This window comes from Podospora bellae-mahoneyi, chromosome 7, assembly GCF_035222275.1.
Source record: "Podospora bellae-mahoneyi strain CBS 112042 chromosome 7, whole genome shotgun sequence".
Classification (NCBI taxonomy): Eukaryota; Fungi; Ascomycota; class Sordariomycetes; order Sordariales; family Podosporaceae; genus Podospora; species Podospora bellae-mahoneyi.
Genome location: NC_085886.1, coordinates 2,218,135 through 2,236,610, shown reverse-complemented (window position 1 = coordinate 2,236,610; position 18,476 = coordinate 2,218,135). Strand labels below are relative to the sequence as shown.

At 54.1% G+C, this 18,476-nt stretch overlaps 5 protein-coding genes across 5 annotated transcripts; 1 reads left to right on the top strand and 4 right to left on the bottom strand.

Annotated features, from left to right (window-relative positions):
• Nucleotides 1–121: 121 nt before the first annotated feature.
• PBN1 (protease B nonderepressible form) lies at nt 122–1,874 on the bottom strand. Its single transcript, XM_062882391.1, has 2 exons — nt 1,522–1,874; nt 122–1,467 (listed from the first exon to the last, which is right to left on the bottom strand). Exons 1-2 carry the CDS (start codon nt 1,806–1,808, stop codon nt 267–269), a joined length of 1,488 nt encoding a protein of 495 aa, XP_062728428.1. The 5' UTR covers nt 1,809–1,874; the 3' UTR covers nt 122–266.
• Nucleotides 1,875–1,988: 114 nt separating this feature from the next.
• QC761_708400 (uncharacterized protein) lies at nt 1,989–5,682 on the top strand (the record flags this gene model as incomplete). Its single annotated transcript, XM_062882390.1, has 4 exons — nt 1,989–2,467; nt 2,531–2,632; nt 2,690–2,997; nt 3,051–5,682. Exons 1-4 carry the CDS (start codon nt 2,369–2,371, stop codon nt 5,680–5,682), a joined length of 3,141 nt encoding a protein of 1,046 aa, XP_062728427.1. The 5' UTR covers nt 1,989–2,368.
• Nucleotides 5,683–5,784: 102 nt separating this feature from the next.
• Nucleotides 5,785–11,548, bottom strand: QC761_708390 (uncharacterized protein). Its single transcript, XM_062882389.1, has 2 exons — nt 10,094–11,548; nt 5,785–10,024 (listed from the first exon to the last, which is right to left on the bottom strand). Exons 1-2 carry the CDS (start codon nt 10,342–10,344, stop codon nt 6,727–6,729), a joined length of 3,549 nt encoding a protein of 1,182 aa, XP_062728426.1. The 5' UTR covers nt 10,345–11,548; the 3' UTR covers nt 5,785–6,726.
• A 2,460-nt stretch (nt 11,549–14,008) lies between these two features.
• On the bottom strand, nt 14,009–17,002 carry CLA4 (Protein kinase; the record flags this gene model as incomplete). Its single annotated transcript, XM_062882388.1, has 4 exons — nt 14,009–14,418; nt 14,492–14,591; nt 14,649–16,629; nt 16,986–17,002. The coding sequence occupies 4 exons, from the start codon at nt 17,000–17,002 to the stop codon at nt 14,009–14,011; spliced, it is 2,508 nt and encodes an 835-aa protein (XP_062728425.1).
• A 20-nt stretch (nt 17,003–17,022) lies between these two features.
• On the bottom strand, nt 17,023–17,858 carry QC761_0108320 (uncharacterized protein; the record flags this gene model as incomplete). Its single annotated transcript, XM_062873194.1, has 3 exons — nt 17,023–17,112; nt 17,233–17,368; nt 17,605–17,858. The coding sequence occupies 3 exons, from the start codon at nt 17,856–17,858 to the stop codon at nt 17,023–17,025; spliced, it is 480 nt and encodes a 159-aa protein (XP_062728424.1).
• Between the last annotated feature and the right edge of the window lie 618 nt (nt 17,859–18,476).

Here is an 18,476-nt window from a genome sequence, read left to right as displayed (position 1 = left end):
ATTTTTTAACACTTAATAATCATCCTTTAAAATATAGTTATTTCTATATCAGGTGGGTGGGGAATTTGCAAGATAAATAGGGGGCTCCGTAAAGGTTCTCTCTAAAATAACTGGCTACTTGCAAAGGTTCTTGAAATATACCTCGAGAGATAAGATTGGTAGGTATCGGATTATGTCTGTATTATCAATCCATCAATCTCATGCTATGAAAGCCTCGCAATGATTCTCTTGTTTCTGTCCCTCATGATTACCTCATCCAATCCCTCTCACTGCTTTTTCTTCTTGTCCTCACCAACCTTCTTCCCACCCATCACCACGACCCCAAGCAACTTCATCACCACCCACGCAAACCCAGCCACCACCACGGCCCCGGTCACAGTCCCGACCCAGTCTGCCTTCTCCAGGTTCAGCACCGGGACCTTGACAGTGTTTACCAGTTTCCCGTCCGCGGGCGAGGGATTCAAATGCCAAAACACCGTCCTCTCCCCAAACAATCCATCATAGCCCACCCTGTCCTTCTCAAAGGGGTTGCCCGGGAATTTCGTCCCCTCCTCCGCTGTGCAAGCCCAGAACAATGCCGGGTAGGGCACCTCCGCCTTTTGATACCCGGTTAAACTGGGAGGCAAATACCGTAGATGAAGCGGGATTTCGGCTGTCCATTCTTTTCCAGAAGAAGAAGAATGGGGGGGGGCAAGCTCGAGAAGGAGGGCAGAACCCCATGTGGTGGTTACATACTCTGGTGCTTCGAGGTCGATTCCAGGGGTGATATACCGAACCGCAGTCAGGTTTTTAGACGACAGAAAAAGAGGATCGTTGAGCTGGTGACGATCAGGGAAGAGGGTTTTGGGAAGGGTGAAGTACCCGTGTAAACGGCAGGTTTCTTCGGTAGGGGATTTTGCCGGGGGTGAAGGGGAGGAGATTGATAGCTGGAGGGCTGGGTGGAGGCCTGTCGGGGGGAGGAAGTGGGCTTGGAAGGAGGAGGAGGAGTCCCTGTGCCGGGAGGGGAAGGAGAATAATGTTGGGGAGGGGGTGGTTGATTGCCCTAGGACGGTCAAGAGGCCTGAGATGCCGATTTCGTGGGGTTCGAGAGTTTTGGGGGAGGTTTGGGAGAGGATGCCGATTTCGGTGCGGATGGTGGGGGAGAGGAGGGATGCTGATAGGGATTGGGGGGAGTAAGGCCAGAGGGAAGTTAGGCGGAGGGTGTGAGAGATTGTATCGTAGGAGAGGTCGAGTTGGCTGGCTGCGGTGAGGGAACCGAGGCGGGAGGAGCAGGATGAAGGGGAGCCTGGGGGGCAGAGGAGGGATCTGGCGAAGTGGGCGAAGGCTTTGAGGGAGGGGAGGGGTTGGTAGAATTGGTGGGTTGTGGAGTGGGTGAAGCGGTCGGTTGGGAGGGTGGTGAAGGAGTCCGAAGGGGAGGAGCAGGAGTCGAGGCCGAATGCTTTGGTGAGGAGGGGGCAGGGGTTGATTCTGAGGGCATGTTAGTACAGTATATGGATGGGTATACAAGACTCGTAAGCTTACGATGCATCACTGCCAGGAGTGTAGAACAGGTGGAAGCCAGGAGGAAGACGTGCTAGTAATGGACTAACAGCCTCATATGCGACGGGACTGACCCATCGGACGTGTAGTTGGTTGACACCCTCTAACAAGGCTTTGAGTTCGGCAGGCAACTCATCCAGGGCGAATGTCAGCCTGTCTTCGCGGACGGCCTTCACTTCTGGGCCCTCCAGTCCGTTGCCGTCGACTTTCAAGGCTGTGGGCTCTATCGAGTCACCCTCCTTTTGCACAAACGTAATTCTTTCCCTCATGGTCACAGTCTTCCTGATTACTCGCAGACTTTGATGTTGATGGTTGATAATAGGTGAGTTCACTCGTGAATTGACGTTGAATAACAGCCCCCAGAAGCCTAAAGTGGCAGCATCTGATTGGTCAAAATGACAGGCTGTCTTGGGTGTCTGACCCACCCATGGTCCTTGCCCAAAGCATCACCGAAGCCCACCCACACTAACCCCTTTTGGGCACCGGCTGCAACGGCGAAACTGCTCAGCCTCTCCTTCAAGCACGCCCACTCACAGCACAGCGCATAACATGGCTGATAGCATAGGTCGTTGAATAAGCGGTGCGGCAGATGCTTGATCTCTGACCTTTTCCATCCCTCTTTACCATTTGACCGTTTCCAAGGCCCCTCTTTCAAACTGCCCACTTCTTGTTGTTTCTACAATCATCATTCTTAATCATTCTTAGATAGCTTCAAGACGAGGTAAATACATCGTTCCTGGCGATACTAGTCAGCTTCTCCGCTATTTGGTTCAGTCCCCTTATTTTGATGGTTACCTGAATCCACGGGGGATTCGCCTCTCTCTCCACCATGGAGCCCACGCCAGAGTTTATAAGGATTCGCTCGAGACAGCCCGTCAATGAACGGGATCAGAGCAGCCTGAGTATAAGCAGCAGCTCTGATTCTGCTGTACGTTTCTCTTTTTTCCTCTTCATCGAGACGGAGGGGAAGATGGTCGCTGACATCACTCAGTATGGTTCATCGAGCGAGAGTTGCTCCCCAGCAACACATGATATCAGTCGAGTTAGCTACCATGTCAAGCACCTCGAGAGCTTTGCCCAGGCTTTGGAAGATGTATGTTTGTGTAAGCGATAGTAACGGTATGAGAGATAACCTAACAGATCATCACAGTCAGCGAGCAGGGCATTCCCAAACCGAGGCCCTACCCAGCGATATACCAAGGTCCACGCCCTGATGCTTCACTGGAAGAGTGATGATTTGTTTGTTTTGCCAGAGTTGGAGGACTTGGAGAAGTGCTTCCGGGATCACTACTGCTTCGAGACCGACATCTTTTCGATTCCGTCTGAGAACTCTCACCTGGAGTTGATGCTCAGGATAGGTGACATGGTCAAACAATACGAATCCGAACAGACACTATTCGTGGTCTACTATGGAGGTCATGCCAGGATAGACGAGTCACGGCAGAGCACCTGGTGCGCGTATGTTATGACTCTGCCATCAGACCCTCAACCCTCTCGACTAACTCTTGTAGTAATCGCCGTCATGATTCACCGTGGCTACAATGGTCTGCCATCCAAACTCTCCTCGAAAGATCAATATCAGATGTGTTGATTCTTCTTGACTGTTGTGCCGGAGCAGCCAGTGCCACATTCCCAACAGGCCAAAGCATCACCGAGACCATCTCCGCTTCGAGTTGGGACGCCATCGCCCCTGATCCGGGAAGATATTCTTTCACCAACACCTTGATCGAGGTTCTTGAAGAGTGGAGAGGAAAGACATTCTCGGCCGCGATGCTGCACGCCGAGGTCCTTGCTCGTTTGAAGCATCCACGTCCCATCTTGATCAACGGCAAACACTTCGAGGCGAGATCAACACCAGTTCACTTCATGATGACGTCGAACCACAAAGCACCCAGCATCGAGATATGCCGACTGGTGCCACCAAAACCTGCCAAGTCCCGTCGTGGCATGGCATCGAGCTCAGTCCCAACGGGTCGGGACTGGCACCAGCCATTCCCATCCTCGATGGATGACATGATTCCGACGGCCTCGGAGCCGAATGAGGACGAGCCTCACGTGATGATTTCCCTGGCTCTGGAGGATGACCAGAAGCTGGATTTGAATAAGTGGGAGGAGTGGCTGGCAAGCTTTCCTGCGCTGGCGAAGTTTGTCAAGGTGCAAGGCGTCTTCAAGAGCCATTCGACACTTTTGTTGCTATCACTACCGGTGATGGTGTGGGATTTTCTTCCTGACGATCCAGCATGCTCATTTGTGGCATTCATTCGGTCAAACAACCTGTTGCGAGAACCAAAAGAGAGTAGTCCCGAGCCAACACCAGCTGAAGCAAGCGTCCCTGCCACCGCGACGCAGGGAGTACAGCCAGAGCTCAGTCGTAAAGTCCAACCAGAGCTCGCCCAGGACGATGCCGAATCCTATTCCGGATCTACCCTCGCCCAGACCGAAAACATGGAAACCGTCCGTCACGGGGCCAGCGTACCAAACATCCCCGCAGACCCCTGGACATCAATCCACCGAGCCGATTCCATGCCCTTAACCCCATACTCCCAAGTCCTCGCCCCTCAGCCCTCCTCCAGCAGCTTATTCACCTCCCTAAGAAACATGGGCTCAGCCATATCCCTCTCAGGCCAACAACAACAACAACAACCCCGCCCAGCCTCTCTCACCTCCCCCTCCCATCACACCCCCGACATAACCAGAACAATGATCCTCAACCGCTCCAAATCCTCCAAACGCTCCACTTTTTCGCCGGACGAAGAAATCCCCCCAGGCCACCAACTAGCCAAACACGTCCTCCACCGCCTAGAAGAATACTTCCACCGCGACCCCGAACCAAACCTAGCAGTCCTCGAGCATTTGGCCTCCCATTTGGGGGTGGAAACAAACGACATCAGGGTCTGGTTCCACAACCGCAGGGAACAGCACCGGCTGGACACCAACCTCCAGACCTTGCGCCTCCCCTCCAGAGAACCAGTCGACCCGGGTGACGAGCCAGACATGATACTCCCGGGCCATCTGAACCGCCTCTTGGAGATTTACCCCTCCAAGGGGATCTTGTTGGTTGACCTGCGCTCCAGCACCGATTTCGAACGGTCCCACATCCACAACTCCATCAATTTACGAGCCCCACTCAAGTTTATCAGTTGGGCAAGCCTGGAAATGGTAGAAGACACCTTTGTGGACGACCAATCACGACGGTCGTTCTCCAAGTGGTCGACCTGCCGCTGCGTGGTCTTTTACGACCGCGTGATAGAATTTCCATGGGAGTGCCCGACTGCCTCGGCGCTAGGCAAAAAATTCGGGGAGAAGGGGTGGAAGGGAAGGTGTTTTGTGCTCAAGGGTCATTACAGGGAGTTTTCGGCCAGTTTCGATAGGTACATCTCGGGAGAAAAGATGACGCAAGAAGCAAAGGAGTATCTGGATGGGTTGAGGCAGAAAGGGGGGAGTTTGACTGAGGAGGAGGGCAGGGAGAGGGATGGGTTGTTTGAGGCCTGGTTGGAGGGGTGGGGGGGGAAGGGGAAGGGGAAGGGGAGTAAGGGGAATGAGCTGGTGCCTGGTAGGAAGGTGGAACGACTCAGGGAGGTGGAGGAGAGGCAAGGGGAGTTGGAGAGGGAGTTTGAGGGGCGGTTTCCGGCGCTGTGGAGGAAGGGGTTGATGATGGGGATGATGAGGAAGGATTCTGCTGCTGTGCTACCGGAGGAGGAGGGGGGGTACTCCCCCATCGCGCCGAGTGTGAGTCCGCCTCCGCCGTTTGAGTCGGGAGCAGGACAACAGGGGTTCAAGGATGTGGAGTGGCAGAAGAGGAAGGGGATTGAGGAGGAAGGGGAGGCGGTGTTTGTGGGGCCGTTGGCGAGGGGGTTGGAGAGGATGAGGGAGGCGGGGATGGGGTTGGGGAGTCAGACTCCTTCTCCGACAAGCGGGACTCCTGTCGGGGATCTGAAGGGGAAGATGATGGGGTTTGACTATGAGTATACCTCTGGAGTCACCGAGGAAGAATACGAGGAGATTGATGCTGTTCAAGAGGGCCTCACTCCCGCCACTGCCACGGGCGACATCAAAGGTGGAGGAGGAGGAGTAATAAACAAGGTGGTCAAGAAACGAGGGGTGGTGAGGGAGTGGTTGAGGGGTGGGACGGGGAATAAGTAGATGCGAGATGTGATGATGTGTTATGAACTGGTTTTCTTTTGAATATCTTTAGGTTAGGGGTATATGTCATCGAATAAGAATACACCTGAGTTCAACAGTCTACCTTGTATATACTATTTCCTACTTATCCCATCCACACATCGACCTCCTTTTTTTTTTTTTTTTAAACATCAATCAGTCTTTCGTCTCATCTATACACATACCATTACATACCTACTACACCATAACCTCACATAGTCTAGCTGCCCCAACAACGACAACAACAGCAGCCGAACAAGAACGCAACACATACCAAACAAAACAACACAAGTTAAGCCTCTCATTCCCCAGTACTCTTTTTCAATTTTTTTCCCGTCCTCAACTCTCACCTTGACAATCGACCCTCACAGAGGAATCCCCCTTATCACATCACAGAAAAGAATCAACCACACAACACAAAATCACCAAAACACAAACCAACAGCAACAAACAACATCCAAAAAAAAAAAAAAGAAAACATTTGCCCATTGTGTAGTACCTAATGAACCCCCCCTTTAACCTTTCCCTTTCCATCCTCTTACCTTGATCCCCCCACCAACCCACACCCAACAATCCCATCCATCATCCATCTCTTCATAGGGCATCCCCCCCAAATCATCAATTGTTCACATCAACAAAAAGAACAAACTTGTACCCTTGCAAAAAGTAATCAACAGGAAGAAGTAAGAAAAAAAAAGAATCAGGAAGAAAAACCAACAGCCTGTATTACAGAACTGTTGATTCACCCCCCCCAAAATCCAACCTGCAAACAGAAACCCCACCTAGATATCAGTCGACCAGAAGAAACAAAAGTGGTCGACGAATCAAGGCCCCTCTCAAAAAAAGAAAAAACGCCCGGCACATGCCCGCTGTGCTGTGCCCAATGCTTTATCTATTCCGTACAGTAATTTGAATTCATCCCAACGCTCGGCATGATGATCATTATTTAGCGTTCCGTTCCGTAATCGTCGAAAAAAAAATCTTCATCTCTGTTACAGTGTCAGATGTGAGTAACATGTTCCGAGTTCACTGACGGCGTCTGTCAGGTTGTGGGCTGCGACCTACACGTCCACGTCGGCTGTTGTTGCCTTGCTCCTGCTGCGGCATGTATCCCATGTTGGGTGGCATCTGTCCCTGGCCACCATAGCCATAACTCATGTTCATGCCGAATCCGGGGGCCGGAGGGAATGGCGCCTGTCCGGGGACGTTCGACAGCTGAGCGCTCGGGGGCTGGATCGGACTACCGGTGTTACGGTACTGGTCCGGGTACCCGTTGAAGCCAGCAGGGACCGCGGCAGAGTAGTAGTTGCTCATGGGCGGCCCTCCCCGCATCATGGCCTGCTGGTACTGCATCTGCTGGATGGAGGCGGGTGCCATGGACGTGTTTGGTGCATTGTACATGGCTCCCTGCTGGAAGGTTGGGAACTGCTGGGTCAAGCCGGCATCAACCCCCTCGCCACGGGTAACTCCATATGCCATGTCGTAACCAGGAACGCCAGCAGGGGTATTGAGATGGTTGTAGTACTGAGGAGCGACATTGCCGTTGTACTGTCCACCTTGCTGCTGCTGCTGCTGAGCTTGTTGAGCCTGCTGCGGTTGCTGGTGGTGCTGAGCGTTGCCGGGGGTCTGTCTCGAGCCTGGTCGTTGCCTGTTGTCATTGCTGTGATCGCGAGAGGCGCTGTTTCCACCGCCTCCACCGCTGCGGGTGGACAGTCCAACTTCATCCATCAGCCGCTTGTAACCCTGTCCCGGCTGGGCCTTGATGCGAATCAACACATTCTTGACCGTCTCGACTACCTGGCTGCGGATTGTCTCGTCAAAGAAGGGCGTGGTGAGCACCTTGAAAATCAAGGTGGCTCCGCAGGCGTGGTCGCTCAGGATCGCCTCCAAAACCTGATCATTGGGGGTGAAGAAGAGCGCCTTGAGAACGGTGTCTCTGGCGTCTCCCTCGGCCTTCTGGTTTATAACCTTGAGGACCGTCAGGTAAGCAACCTTGTGGGTGCACAGATTGACCAAGTAGGGCACAAGCTGGGGCGAGAGAACTGTGCGTCTCTGTGGGAAGGTGCAGGTGTCCAGGAACCAGGTCAAGAGCAGCGCACCGTTGGCATTGGTCGCAAGTTGGACACTGTGGAGAGCAATGGCGGCAGCAAGCAGCCTCTGCTGGTCCTTGGTAGCATGGTGGCTCTCCAGACAAGCCCGCATGGCGCGAGCTCCATATCGTCCCTGCGCCGCCTCCCACATTCTGCTCAGCATGGTCTCAAAGATGAAGTCGTTGTGGGGACTTCCAAACTTCAGGCAGCCCTGGAGGACGTAGTTGCCGTACTGATCCAAGAACAGAGGGATCGTGTAAGGGCGCAAGTGCTGCACAATGAGGTTCATCTGGTGCGGTGTCTTACACACTTCGATAATCTTCTGCGCAGCCCAGGTTCCGTTCTTGTGGACGCCAATCTCGGCCATGTGCGGCGCGATCTCGGCCAGCATCTGATCGCGAACATCATCAGAGCAGTGCTCAAAGAGCTTCTGGACGACCGTGTTGCCAAGGTAATCCGAAGAAAGCTCGGCAATCTCGGGAAGCATGTCAACGGCAATGCTCTCGATCTCGGCCTGGGACAACGCCTGGTTGTCAATCCTTTTGCGGATATCCCGGAGCTTGGGCGCATCGTGGATTCTGGTGTGCGCAGGTTCCTTGATGGGAGGGATTTCGTCAACGAACTCGCTGTACTGGATTGCCCGCTGGAGGCTAGCCGAGATGTTGTACTTGTCTTCCTCAGTCGCCCCAAACTGGACAACAATACGGAGAATATCACCGGTCATCTCAGCAAGAGGGGGCACGGTCGGCGTCGCAGTGCCCACAAGCGCAGCGGGAGAAGAGTCACCGGGGGCACCGGTCCCCATACCCTGAGCGTTGTCCTGGCCCTTGGAAAACGGATCAGGGCTGGGCGAGGGCATGGCTCCGTCATGTCCTGGCGTGTTGGAAGCGGAGGGGGGTTTCGCAAAGTTGATGCGAATGGGCCCGGCACCAGGGAAGATCTCCTTTCCATTCATTGTGTTCTTGGCGGAGATGGCACTGTCGACCCGTTCAAAGTTCACAAAGCCGCAGTTCTTGTGAGTCAAGACCCTAGCTGACAAGATAGGTCCGTACGACTTGAACATCTCCGTCAGGGTCGATGTGGTGGTGGATGTGGGGATGCTGCCGAGCCACAAAGCACTTGTTGGACCTTCCAGCCCTTGTTCTTCGGCGCTCAAGAGGCCATTGTTGCGGCTGTTGGACCTACCAAGCGACAACCCAGCAACCGCTTGCGGAAGATCATCGTATTCCTTGTCACCAGAAACACGGATGTCAGAGGCCGCGATGGATTCATCAAGCCTGGAGGGAGTGGGGTAGTAGTTGCGAAGAACGCGGGAGGCCGGAGTATCCAGCACACCAGCGGTCCTGGCACGAGGACGGGCGGCCTGGTTCGCAAAGGCCTGGACGGCCAGGTTGTGCTGCTGGATGGCAGCATTGGTGGCAGCGAGCTGATCCTGAATCTGCAGATACTGGTTCTCCATCATCATGACCGGGTCGTCATAATCATCCTCATCTTCGTCCGCATACCTGTCCTTGTTGTTGACCGAGTAAGACCGGAAACGGTTGGCGGCCTTAGAGAAATCGGCATAGTTGGGGACATATGTCGGAGTAGCAATCTGAGCTCGTGCGGGCTGAGGTGTTTCCGCAAGACCAAGGTAGTCCAGCGTTCTCATATGAACATCACTCTCAGCATTGCCCTCTCGGGAAAAGTGAGACTGCGCGGGAGAACTAGGCCCGTTGGAAGGAACACTGGCAATGCTGGCCAGTGTGTTGCCTCTGTCGCGCCCTGTCCCGGTGGGGTTCCAGCTGCTGAAGATAGAAGGACCAAACGGAGAGCTGGTGCCAGGCACGTGGGCGAACGGGCTTCTTTGTGGCATGGAGCCAGCCCTCAGCCTCGAGAGAAGTGCCGAAGCATTGGAAATATCATTGCCGGATGACTCGATGCCCGGTGATGGAGACTTGAACGGCGTCTGAGAGGGGCTTGGACGAGACGTCTTGGAAGCCAGAGACGGGATGGCAAGCAATCCATTGCCGGCCCCACCCGGGGAGAAGCGAGACGGAACGGTGCCGGCACGAGCACGGCGTGTTGAGGGAAGCTCCTGTGGTGTGGGTAGCTGTGCGAAGTCGGGGAAGCCATCGGTCGGCGACTCGGGGATGTTTTCACGAAGAGGAGTCGAGTTGCCGCTAGTCGGAGGTCCGCCCCAGGGATTCACCGGGATTCCCGGGATGCCTTCTTGAGCTTGGATTTCTCGGGCCCTGGAGTTTGAAAAATCAGCACATGTGTTCACCCGGAGGTGGATGGGAGTGGAGTGTCTGGGAGCTTACCGCTTGGAGAACAAACGGCCAGACGCCGCCATCTCGTGGTTCGGAGAACCGGCACCAGAGCGCGAAGCACCCGGCATCTTGGAGGTGGGCGTCAGACCTGGAGAAAGACCATATGGAGACCTCAGGGTGCTGCCGGCGGACTGGGGGTCGTTGGGGGAGGTGCTTGTTGGGGAGTTGGAGCGGTTCTGAGCGGACAAGGTCTGTGGCGGGTAGCCAATGGTCAGATGCTCGCCTGGTCTTGAAGTCGACATTATCGATTATCGTTTATTCCGACCCTCGTCAGATACTTGTATGAATTTATTTATTTTTTTCCCTTTTTTCCGGCCTGGGGGCAATGGCGTCACAACGTCGGGCCCGAAACTGCCAGAGCGGTGCGACGACGTGAAGAACGCGGTCGGTTGTTGAGAGGGTGATCTCCTGGGGGGGGGGGAAAAAATAATGCACGGCGGAAGACCGCACTGCGAGGATCCAATTAAGCGAGGATTGAGAACTAACGGCAAAGGCCGGGCCGAAGGAGCGTCGCTGAAGGGTAGCAAAGTCGAGTCAAATACGAAGTCGCAAGCTGGCAGCTGCAACTCAATTACAAGGTCGATGTGACGAAGAGGAGTGCCGTCGTTGGTGTGGCCGGGGCCTTTTTGTCTATGAGAGGAGAGAAAAGAGAAGAGGGTCGAGGGGTGGTTCAGTTCGAGGTTGAGGTCGAGCCGAGGGGAGGAGGGGAGAGGTGAGTGGTTCAAGAAACTCGATTGACCTCTTTTTGGATGGAAATGCAGAAATGCAGAAATGCAGAAATGCTGCTGCTGCTGAGGGTTGCTCCCGTTCGCGCGTTTCGGCTTGGCTTTCCTGGGGATAGGGCGGGACGGCTCTCCTTTGTGGTCCGACTACCCCTTTGCTAGGTGCTCCCGCTCTTTTTCGCAGGCGGACTACAGCGTATGCAAGTAAATGTTAAGAAGACCTAATAACAATATACAGGCGTCATTAGGTGGCAGTCTGGGGGATGAGAGAGAGAGGGAGGAGGACGTCAACGTCGTCGTTGTCGTCCAAGAGAAGCCGACGTTGTAGTCGTGTGGAGGAGGGAGGAGGTGAGGTGAGGTTGAGAGAGAGTAGTAGTGAGTGGTAGTGGTGTTCGTGGTTGTAGTAGTGATTGAGTGCCGGTGGGGGGGTGGCAGCCCAGAAAAAAAGCGATGTTCGGGGGGTTGAGATGACCAGGCGGGAGTGAAAGAGGAAAGATGAAACACTAGGGGTTAGCTGCAAAAGCTGGTGCTTTCGACCACTGGGCGGACGTCAGGTTTTTTGTGCAGGCCCACACCGTGTCCACTTTGTTACCGCTGTGAGCCCTGTGAGCCCCCCGGAGCCGGCTTCGAACTTGTTGGAAGGGCACTGACAACTGACAAAGGCTTGCGCACTTTGAACCTTGGAAGTTGTCACGCTGTCACAAGGCTGTCATTTACAGTATCCTAATTAGTGATGGTGACTCTCGGCTCCTCCTTCCATTTCTCCCGTCACTTTCTCTCAGAATATTCACAGCGGGGAGCAAGAGCCTGCTGCGGGGATGTAGTCTGTGCCACCAAACATCACCCCTGAATCCGACATGGACGGTGACCTAAGTAAATGCCCATCACTCGCCTTGTATGGACTGGCACTTGCGGCCGTCTATCCGCCCTCGGATGCCATCCATCCACCCATCAGATCATCCTCTTCTCTCTCAAGATGTGGTTCTCGAAGACGTGGCGTCCCTGGTTCAGCTCGTCCTATTTCGGGCGGTATGCAGGTTGTCTTTTTTACCCTTCCTCCCGACCTGCAGCTTGCATTTTGAGCGACGATCGGGACTACGAGTAAAACTATCACTCACGCCTGCCTTGCATAGTCCGACTTTTACGTCCGCAAAGGAGGAAGCATTAAAGACCACCGCATGCCCCTCCATGGCGTGGCCCGTCGGCGATATGGCCCGTGTGCATGACCGTCTGTCTTCTCTGCTATAAGAGTGAATTACACCACCACCCCCTGACTCAACTTGCCGACCCCTTTCTCCGAGCTCTCTGAGACCCTCCTCTGCAACATCTTCCATTTTCGTCACACTTCATCCACACCAGACCCTAATAACCCCATCTCTCTTAGCTCCCCTCTCTCTTAGCTCCCCTCCTTCTCGAAAGCTTCCACCAGCGATGGGGGTTAGGATCTCTCCTATAAATCTCCTCCAACAGAGATCCCCGCCAATCCATATTCATGCTCCCCAACTAACCCCCCCCCTCCCTCTCCCCTTCCTACCTTACATAGCTAACCCCACCAATCACCCTCCAGAAGAGATTCTACTCGAAGAATCTGAAACGCCGCCCAGATTTTCTGTATTCGCGTCTGCTTGCCCACATCATACCTATGTCCCTTCCTTTGCTATACCCACACCCCACCAGTCTTCTTTGTAGACAAAAGACACAAACTCGGGATACTTTCCAAGACCTCTTTTGCAGATCTCGACCCCGCCAAGGAAGGGGGACAGGAACAAACCCCGATAGGAAAATCAACTCTTTGACAATCTTCAGGGGCAAAAACGGGGGGCCCTTCTTTGTTAACCGCTTAGGTCCCCGGAAACTCTAACCTCCAAAACTCAATCTGGCAGCAGAAAAGAGACAAACGGAGATATGACGCGGAGGAGATGGCCCGGTCTAAGTAGACTGCATGTAGAATGATATCTCACGATAATGGAAAGTCTCTCTCATATACACAACACACTGGTATAGACAGATGGTCTGGTCCGTCTTAATGCCTGTTGATGTAAAACTGGGATCGTACCCAATCATGACACCCCATCTCACACACCTCATTGGCAAACGTTATCAAGTATAAAACTCTAGCAGAGACAAACTCAAGGTCTAGCAATTTTCTCTCTTCTCAACCGGCAAATCTAATCGGCACACACTCAGAACAATACTCGGAAATATTTCCTAAAACCTTCAACGCATCTTCGGCTATCCCGTGTAAAATACCTCTCACTGACGCAAACACCACGACCCTTCCCCTCCCATACAAAGAAACCAACCCCTCGATCGCCACGAGGGCGTCCCTTCATATTCACATAATGCCTCTTTAATCCCCCGCCTCCCTCCCGTCATTCTTACCCCGGATTCTCCCCTTATAAACTTACGATATGAATATCTCAGAAACACCCGCCCTCGAACGAGGCACAAATCTAGACCTCCCAAATGCCCCTCCCCCCGCCCTCCCCGGCCCCAGTCCACAAGTCTACCCAGTCAAAGGAGAGCACAACACAACTCGACCAAACAAAACACCCCAAACCCTGACCAGAACGAGAACATCAGATGATCTTGACCATCAGATCCAAAGTCTAGTACCTCAACATAAATCTTCACAATCATGAGTCCAGAATAGGCGGTGTGTGAATATTGAATAAATAAATAAATATCCTCTTTTCGCTCAGAAGAAAAAAAACAACAAAGTCAAAAACACCCATCATAATCACCCAACTTCCACCCATCGAATCAATCCTTCCTACACATACACACACAACAGCACACACACACACACAACAGCAACACAATATCTTTAGCTATCCTCCTACAACACTCGCTCACTCAAGTCCCTCCATATCTCTTCCGCTCACTATCTTTCCTCAATCACTAAACATATGCCTCGACTTTTCTATAACATCACATTTTCCCTCATTCGCCCGCCTTCCTCCCCACCACCAAAACAAAGACCTTTCTATATCCCTCCACGAAAAGGCCCCTTTCCATTTCCATCCATCCCTATTCCCGCTTATTAAAAAAACCATATCTCGCTCTCCTCACACGTCCAAGCCTCAAAAAGACAACAAGACATCCAATTACCCCCTTCCTAATTAACCCATCCTCCCTCTGAACAAACAATACCCACCCTTCCCTTCCTTATTTCATGATTGACTCATTTCGCCACCCTCTTAAAGGCCAACAGCTCGCTCAGACTCGCCAGCGGGCATCCATGCTTCAAAAAGTCATGATTCAGCAGCTCCTGCGCCGACGCCCTGCTCATGACGTCAACACACAGGCATACTGACAGGAAGGCCTTAAGCTCCTTGCTCAGCTTCTCCGGCTTCTTCAGCCTCGGCGTCCCGTTCGTCGCAATCAGATACAGCGCCTTGAGCGGCTCCTCGTTCAGATAAGGCGGCTCGCTCTCAATCATTTCAATCGCCATGATGCCCAGCGACCAAATATCCACCTTGGGCCCGTACTCCTTTTGCTTCACCACCTCGGGCGCCATCCAGTAAGGCGTCCCGACCATAGTTGCTCGCTTGGACTTGGTCTCGGTGAGCTTGGCGCAGAAGCCGAAATCAGCTGGACAAAAGTTAGCACATAATTGCTTTGACTGACAAAGAGCACTGAAAAAGAAAGAAGAAAAAAAACATACTAATCTTGACGTTACCCCGAGCGTCCAAAAGGACATTGTCAGACTTGATGTCGCGGTGAATGATGTTTTGAGCATGCAAATGATCCAAACCTTGGCATGTCTGTATCCCATGTTAGCACTCATCCGTCCCTCCATGCTCCCCAATCAGTCAACATACCTCAAGGCAGATGGTAGAAATCTGCTCCTCCGTAATAACAGGGTTGTTCTCAATAACATCCGTCAACGCACCACCCTCCATGTACTCCATCACCACCCAGAGCTCCTTGTCGTTATCCATAAGGAAGGCATCCAGGTAGTTGACAATGTTGGCGTGCTTGTTCTCCTTCATGACCAGAATCTCGTTCACAATCAACTCCTTGCGGGGCTGGTGAGCCAGATCCATCTGCTTGATAGCGACACGGTCGCTACCGCCGCGGGCCTTGAGCTGCGACACCTGCGGAGCGCCTGGTCGTTGCGAGATGATCTTGGCCACGTAGACGGACCCGGACGCACCCTGGCCAATCTTCTTTTGCTTGGAATACAGCTGGTTGGGATCGTGCTTGGACACAACTTCCCTCAACTTGGCCATAACCTCATTTTCAGACATGGTCGACATGCGAACATCCTGCTTGCGCTCTGTCGCGGGAGGCTTAGCTGTCAGGGCGGCCTCGGCAGCCTTGACGGCATCATTGTTTGGCTTGGCAACATTGAGGGGCTTCACGGGGGCGGGCAGGCGAGAAGCCTGAGGTTGAGGTTGTGGTTGCCGTGTGGCAGCCGCCGAGCCATTCTGGTAACGCGAAGGTTGAGCCTGATCAGGCCGTGGTGGTAATCTTTGTTGGCCGGACGGGATTTGGCCAGAGCTGGGCTGCTGTTGCATGGGAGGGCGAGAAGCAGAGCTGCTTGGTGGAGGCGGGGCTGGTCTCTGTGACTTGAGGGCCTGTCCCTGTCCTGGAGCCTTGGGGGCAGCCCGGGATGGGTTGAATCTATCGGTGGCCGGTGGCGCGCCGTAGCCGCCACCGATTTCTTGCTGCGCCAGAGGAACCTTGGTCTTGGGAAGCGACGCATTATAAGCCTCCTGCTCCCGGCGAGCCTGTTCCTCCCTTTCTCTCAACTGTTCTCGTTGTCGTTCCAATTCTCTGTATCGTTGTTCTTCCCGCATGCGATCGGCCGAGATGTAATTTGGTGACACGTTCTGGAGTTGCTGCATGGGGGGTTGCTGCGGCTCGTTCGGTCGCATTTGCGCGTTCGGAGTCGTCGAGTAGGATGCGGGGCTACGCTGTGGTTGGATGGGCTTGGTCTGTCTCGGCGGCGCGATCGAGCTCCCGCTGCTGGGATAGCCAAACTGATCATTCTGCATCATGTTCGGGGAAGGCGTCTGTTGGATGGGTGTAGGGTACTCTTCGGGGTTCTCGGCGCGCTTGGCCAAGTCGGAGTAGAAGTCTAGGACCTCAAACACGGCCTGGGGGTTTCTCTCGACATCCTCCTTGGTGATGGCTGACGAGTTGAGTAGTCGGGTCCATTCTTCCGGAAGCCCGGTGAACTGGCCGGTGTGAGGGTTGAAGCCGACGTGTACGGCGTGTGAGAAGTTGGTAGGGTTGCTGACGCCGCCGGGGCAGCGGGCGTAGATGCAGTCGATCCATTCGTACAAATCATCGTCACTCTTGACGCAGACACGCAGTGATCTCATGCCATTTCCATCGTCGTCGCCTGGCGGCCCGACGTACTGGTTGGTCAAGTGCCGCTTGATCTCGAAGACGGGGTCGCCGTTGTCGTCTTCGACTCGGCCAACACTTACAACATCGGATAGTTGAATCTTGTAGAGCTGCTTGCCGTTCTCGTTCTTGTGGAAGTCCAGAATGTCCTTGCGCAGGATCAGGTATCGCTGCTTCCACTGCTGGAAAGGGTTCTTGCTGGGAAGGCCAACAGGGCCCTGCTTGATGATGGCGAGTCCTCCGGCGCCTTCCATGGTGTTGGATCCTTGTCGGGAGATGGGGAGAGCTATGGTCGATCCGCTGTAGTTGCTCGGGACGGGGGAGTTCAGGCTCATGGAACTCATAGACCCAGGGAGGTTGACATTCGGCATCAGGCCCAGGCGAGGCTTCTCTGACGGAGGTTTGGGGGCAGGCCCTGGGTTCATGAACTGCCCGTTCGCGTAAACACTATATAGGAGAAAAACATCAGCTTGCTTGTCCTCCCCCCTGGCGGGGTCTTTTAATATTAAAGAAAACAGGCGATGGAGTCCATGGCGAGCAGGGAGCCAGCAAGCGGACAGGCCCAGCGGGGTCAGGTCGCAAGCTCCACCGCTAATAGGGTGTTTCTCTGGGGAACGGCAGCGCAACAAGATGATCCCGACGTGCTTCCCACCCATGCAACCCCGGCCCTTGTGGCTCACAGTGGACAGTGGACAGTGTGGTGTCCGCGCCCGGGGGCCTGGACAGCTCACCCACCAGCAGGCAGAGGAGCCGTGATTAGAAAAGGGGGACAGATGAGCGGTGGCGTCGTGGAACATGCATACCTGTTGTGCATCGCCATGTCGTCGTCGATGAATATTATCACAGCGACTCGAAGCAGGAGTCGTCGTCAAAGTCGTCGTCAAAGTCGTCGTCAAAGTCGTCGTCAAAGTTAATGTAGGCTTGCGTTGGCTGAAGGCAGGGTCTCTTTAGCAATCGCCAACGGTCAGGAAGGGTAGGAAAAGGGGGCAAGGCTGGGCGCTGGCAACAACCTAGTCGAGACAGGAGGAAAAAAAGACAGTGCGGACTTACCAATGTCAACGAAACACGGCCCGTGATGCTTCGCAATGAAGATGAGAGACAACTTCCACCGGCAGCAGCAACTGCAGCACCGCGCAGCGCGAGGCCGAAGGGTGTATTCGATTGCCAAGCAGCCCAGAGGATACAACTTGCGACGTCCACAGCAGTCGCTTGCTTGCTTGCTAGACGTTGTTGGCTGGGATTCTCTCGCTGGAAAACGTGGAGATATCCACGTCCGAGTCCAAGTCCAAGTCCAAGTCCTAGGTGACGGATGGGCGGTCAGTCGGTCAGTCAGTCGGCGAGGTTCTGTGCTGGCGCCGTGCCGTATATTTCGGGTGGGCGTGCACTGAGGTGGCTAGTGAGTAGGTAGCGGAGGTAAGTGACGAGATGTTGTTCTTCTTCCCCCAGGCGATCACTCGGTAAAGCTTCCTCGGGCAAGGCTCCCAGCAGTAATGCTGCGTGCGATACAACGGGGGGAACCAGGTGGGAAGGGGCAAAAAAAAGATCCTGGGATCGTGTTCACAAAGTTGGAGTCGCAGCAGACGAGATGAAAGAGACAAAGGTCGGTAGGTGTGGTGGTAAGGTACGGTGCGATAGAGAGTCGGGTGTGCCTGTGGAACCACGCGCTGTGGCAGCATGGGGGGTAAGTGCGCTCGCCCTCACAATTCTAAAAAGCCAACTCCATTCGGCCGCTAGAGCTCTTAGGCATGTACCTCTATTCACACGTCTTCTCTTTCATAATAAACAAGTACAGCGCTATCTGACCATCCCCAGGGCCCCTGGTCTGGCGGCCCTTCGAGACATTGAGGGGCACCCGACCGCAAAGGATTGGCCACCCTAGGCGCGATTCCCACTCGGAGCACCACACACACATGGCGGGCTTGCATGTTTGAGACTTTGGAACAATGGAGACACGGCCCCTTCACCTCACCCAGCAGCCCGTCAGTTGCTGAAGAACCTCTTCCCCAAAATAGGTACGCTATATATCTGCAAGTCGCGCCGGCGGCATGATATCTATCGGTCTTGATGCCGGATATAACCGAGAAAGCTGAGCATGCAGTTGGTAAGATTTTACACCTACGTCCGGTATATTCGATCTACTGTGCCTTGGGGTCGTCGAAAGAACCTCACCCGCCGCAGCCCTACCTAGGTCAGGTTCCCCCCCCCTCCTCCGCCAACCTTACCTTCTTACAACCTATATCCCAGCTCAGGAGGTCCCCGTCCTCCCTCCTGGCCACCGGCCCAAGCAACCCACT